At 31.4% G+C, this 4861-nt stretch overlaps 1 protein-coding gene across 1 annotated transcript; it reads left to right on the top strand.

Annotated features, from left to right (window-relative positions):
• Window positions 1–245: 245 nt before the first annotated feature.
• On the top strand, window positions 246–1175 carry LOC133338434 (E3 ubiquitin-protein ligase TRIM9-like; the record flags this gene model as incomplete). The annotated part of the gene is made up of 1 exon (XM_061546608.1): window positions 246–1175. A coding segment is annotated over exon 1 (927 nt), but the record flags the coding sequence as incomplete, so codon positions are not given.
• Between the last annotated feature and the right edge of the window lie 3686 nt (window positions 1176–4861).

Below are 4861 nucleotides of genomic sequence, written 5' to 3'. Positions count from 1 at the left end.
AAATAAAGTTTTGAATGTCAATTATTTTTAAGTGAATTTTTGAAAATTTGTGAATTTGAAAAGTGTTTCAAAAAAAAAATCTAAGAAAAAATTTTCCTCCAGGAAAATGTTCAAATAACTGCTAAAACCGACAATTGAAGCAATTGAATTGGAATTTTGAATATCATCGTTGAAAAAAAGGATCTCCAAAACCCATCTCTCCCGCAACCCACAACTCAACCCCAACCCCCCACAAAAACAGTCTTATTATGGAGGACGAATTACGTTGTCCCACTTGCAAACAACTTTTTGCTAATCCGGTTTTATTGCCCTGCTTCCATGCCCTTTGCCTGGGCTGTGCTTTGGATATACAGACACCCTATACACCGGGTGCCATTTTAGCTTCCGTCACAGGCGGTGGTTCTTCCTCGTTGAATGGTGGTACTTTACACAGTGTTGCCGCCACAGTCCATCCCCACCCATCGGGTCTAGCTGCTGGTGGTCCCCATCATTCACATCCCCACAATCACACACATCCATCAACCAGACATTCATCCAACAGTTCAGCTGCCAGTACAACCAGCTCCGCCACGGGCACTGAATCCGTAACCTCAGATCAAGATCAATCGGATAAAGTTAGCATTTTGAGTGAAGCTGACTCAGGTGTCGTTTGCTGTTCGAACACCTCACGGCCTGTGTCATATGCCGGTACCGGACACATTACCAATCTTTTGCAGGGTGCTGCTGCCTCAGCTCCCCCCGGTGCCGCTTACAGTCTAACCTGTCCTCTTTGCCGTAAAATTGTTTTCTTTGACGAAGGTGGTGTTCGCAATCTGCCACCCTATCGTGCCATGGAATCGATTGTCGATCGTTTCTGCGCCCGTGAGGCTCTACGTTGCCAGATGTGTGAAACAGATCCCAAAGTGGCATCATTGGTCTGTGAACAATGTGAAATACGTTATTGTGACGCTTGTCGGGAGCTGTGTCATCCAGCGAGGGGTCCCTTGGCCAAACACAATTTGGTAAAGCCCAAAGGAGCTGCCCAGCAGCGAGAATCAGTGTGCGGAGAACATGAAGAGGTTTTGTCAATGTACTGCCTAACTTGTAAGATTCCAGCCTGTGCTGATTGCATCAATGATCAACGTCATCCACAACACGAAGTCCAGCCGATTACAACGACTTGCAAGGCACAAAAGGTAAGTTTTGGAAACAAATACTGTGATAATAATAGAAGTGTGTTAAGGGTGAGTTACCCTATGTGGAAGTGTAATGTGTGTGATAATAGATTGTGAATAGATTATGGGGATCTCAAATTCCCATAATATAAAATAGCATCGTAACTACCATGATCCATAAACGGTAATGCAAGGGCACGTCTAGAAAATAAAACTTAGATTTTTTATAAAATAGAATGTGGAAAAACTCGGACTGAAAAAAGATTCAATAAACATAAATCCTATGGAAAGGGAGAAAAATAGCTTTCAAAAAAAGAAAAAATAATAATGATTTAAATAAAAAATCAGATTAAGGCCTGTGGAAAAATGTTCATGGTCTTAACATTGAAAATGGTACCTGGAGAATATTTTGATAATTTGTTAAGAATATTTTTAGGAACTTATTTTTATTAATTTTCCGAATTTTTAAAAATTTATAGACAGGTCAGAGAACATCTATTTTTTATCAGAACTATTAGTCCTATTTTGATTTTTAGGAATTTTCTACTAAATTCTTTTCTATTGAATTTGTATATAATTTTTCAGGAATATTTTTCTATGGTCCTCAGAGCTTTAGACGTGGATTTTTTATTTTATGGGATATATCTGAACGATTTTTCTGCAATTATCAGAGCTAAATTTGTGATTTTTCGGCATTTTAGGAATAAGGTATAATCGGGTAATTTTTGAAGAGCTTTAGGAGGGGTTTTATTGTCCCTTTAAAATTTAGGAGATATTTGACCTATTTGTAATATTGTTACAAAATATTTTTTAGAGTTATTAAAATTATAGGCGTGTTTTGAATTAATTTTTAGATATTCTTTCGCATTTTTTTATAGGATTATCAGAACTAAAGGCGATGATTTAATAAAAAATACTTTAGGGTGTATTTGCATATTACCTAAAAAATTATTTTTTTTTAATGTGAAGGTTTATTTTTGTTTAGAAAAAAACTGATGAAAAATTAAAAAGTAAGTCGGTTCTTTTTTAAAAATAATAAATCGGCCTCAGTGACAGATTTTTTTTATCCACAAAAAAATTTTTTAATAAAAAATCCGTTTTAAGTTTTCATACCTAATCTTACGAATTAAATTTTTTTATATAGAAAGAAGTACTCATAGACTGGTATTTTTTTATAGGAAAAAATGTACATTAGCTACCAACGATTTTTTTTTTATAAAAAATCCTATTTTTCTGTGAAAAAGGACTTCTTTCAATAAAAAAATAATCAGAAGATGCAAAATTGTTCCTTATTGGCTATAAGGAACAATTTTGCATCTTCTAAGTTTGAGGTTATGTTTTTCTATATTTTTTTTATGAAATTTTATGTACTTAAATTTTTTTGACAAATTTAATTTTTTCGAAGTATTTTCATATCACAAAAAAGTATTTATGAAAGAAAAAAGTCTTAAACCATCGACAGTATCGATAGTTTGCGTACACTAGCTTAAAGATTTAAGTGAATTCCCCTTTGGCGCGTACAAACAATTTTTACTGGTCAAAGCAAATGTGAATAGCACTAATTTAAGGGAATTCCCTTTATATATAAGATCAATGTCTTTTTTACACCGTTTTTTTTACACGGCTTCTTCTGGAACCAATCTACCGTGTAAAATAAACAGACTTAGGTGTACTCCATTTAAAAAAAAAAACACTAAATTTGAGGTTAGGATTAGAGAATGTTTTCGTACAGATGTTTTCAAAAAATAAATAACTGAATTGAGAAAAATCAAGGCTTAGGAACAGACACTTTTGTTCTATAGAAAATTTCAATGAAAAAAATCAGAAAATGCAGAATTTTTCCATCATGCCACAAGCTAGGTTAGGTTTTTCTATAACAAATTGTGTTCTGAGGCACTTATTATTATTTTTATATAAACAAAATTAGTCATCTTGTTACAGAGAATTTTCAAATAGATAAAAATAATCCTAATACACTCCACTTTGGAAAAAAAATCGAAGTACTAAATTTAAGGTTAGGTTATGAGTAGAGAAAGTTTTCGCACAGCGGTTTTCTGAAAATAATAAATACCTGAATAAAAAAAAATTATATGAAGGACAATTTTTGTTCTATAGAAATTTTCATTAAAAAAAGTAATCACAAGAAGAATATTTGCAACATAATGCAAAAAAAATCAAATTCATAACAGAATGTGAGGTTAGGTTTTTCTATAACAAATTGTACTCAGAGACTGACCATTAGTTTGTTATAAAAGATAAGTCATTCATGAAACCGATTTTTCAATAGAAAAAAAAAACAAATAACAGAATGTGAGGTTAGTTTTTTCTTTAAAACAATTTCCTCAGTGACAACAATACTTCGCAACAAAATAAATCTTATAAAAATAGGTCATCAGTGAAAGGGTTTTTTTTTAATAAAAAAATAATACTATTACAATCACTAAATTTGAGGTTAGGTTAGAAAAATGTGTCTACTTGCTTGTTATTGAAAAATAAATAACTGAATTGAAAAAAATCAAGACTCATGAACATCCATTTTTGTTCTATAGTAATTTTCAAAGAAAAAAAAAATAAATAAATTTTAAAAGATGCAGAATTGTTCGTTCATGCAAAAAATTAAATAAGTAGTAGAATGTGAGTTTTATAAAAAATGTCATCAGATACTAGACAATATTTCCCTAAAACAATTCTTATAAAAGATAAAACACGAATCATCAGTGAAGGAGAATGTTTTTAATTTAACAAAATAATCCTGATATTTGAGTTTAGATTAGGAATATAGTAAGATTTTTAAATAATAAATAACTGAGTAGAAATAAATGAAGCCTCAGGAATATGTTTGTTCAATAAATTATCTAGAAAACCTGTACCCGAGCAGTGCTAGTGTGAATGTACGGCCACAGCCCAAAAATTGATCCTGTCGATTATCCTGATAAGAAAAAGAGATACAAATCATTTTTTTTTAATTTAGTGGCCCACAATCTAGAAACGCTAAAAGTTTCGTCCCACAATTCGAAAAAAAAATAATAATAATTACAGCACTATTCGGGTTAATTGGCACTGTCATATGGGAGCTATGCCATGGTAAAATTTTGGTAGACACATTTAACACCCAATGCAAACTTTAAATATCTAAAAATCCCCAATACTGGCCGGTATCTTTACAAGGAGCTTGCCCTGAAACTTGAGTAAATATTGTGGGGGAAATTTACTACCTAATGAGAATCCCAAAAATTACAAAATTGGTGCCAATTTGGTTGAAATAAGTCAAAATGTCCTAAAACGGCAAGAATTTGCGAGCTTTCGTTTTTCACTCATTGAAAATCCAAATAAAACATGGACATATATATATATATAATACCCAATTTTCAATACCAAATGCTTTAAATATTGCGGGCTGTAACGTGATTTTAATTCTCCCAATTAGAGTTCTTTCTGTAGAAAAATATCTTTACACCCAAAATGTTATTGAAAATATTTTTAGGAGCAACGATTTTCTTCTTTAAAAAAAAAAAAAACGAAAATATTTGGTTCAAAGGCATTAGTTTATTATTTTATCGAGTTCAATGATTTTTTGAAAAAAATATGATTTAAAATAAATTAATAAAACAATATTCTTACTTAGGAATATTTCAATTGAAAATTCATTTCTAGAACTGTGGAGTATTTTCTTAAGATAGTATAAAATTTTTTTATTGTCACATATC

This window comes from Musca vetustissima, unplaced genomic scaffold, assembly GCF_032173495.1.
Source record: "Musca vetustissima isolate MV318-11 ecotype Yass unplaced genomic scaffold, APGP_CSIRO_Mvet_v1 utg14625, whole genome shotgun sequence".
Classification (NCBI taxonomy): Eukaryota; Metazoa; Arthropoda; class Insecta; order Diptera; family Muscidae; genus Musca; species Musca vetustissima.
This window is presented reverse-complemented; position numbering and strand designations above follow the sequence as displayed.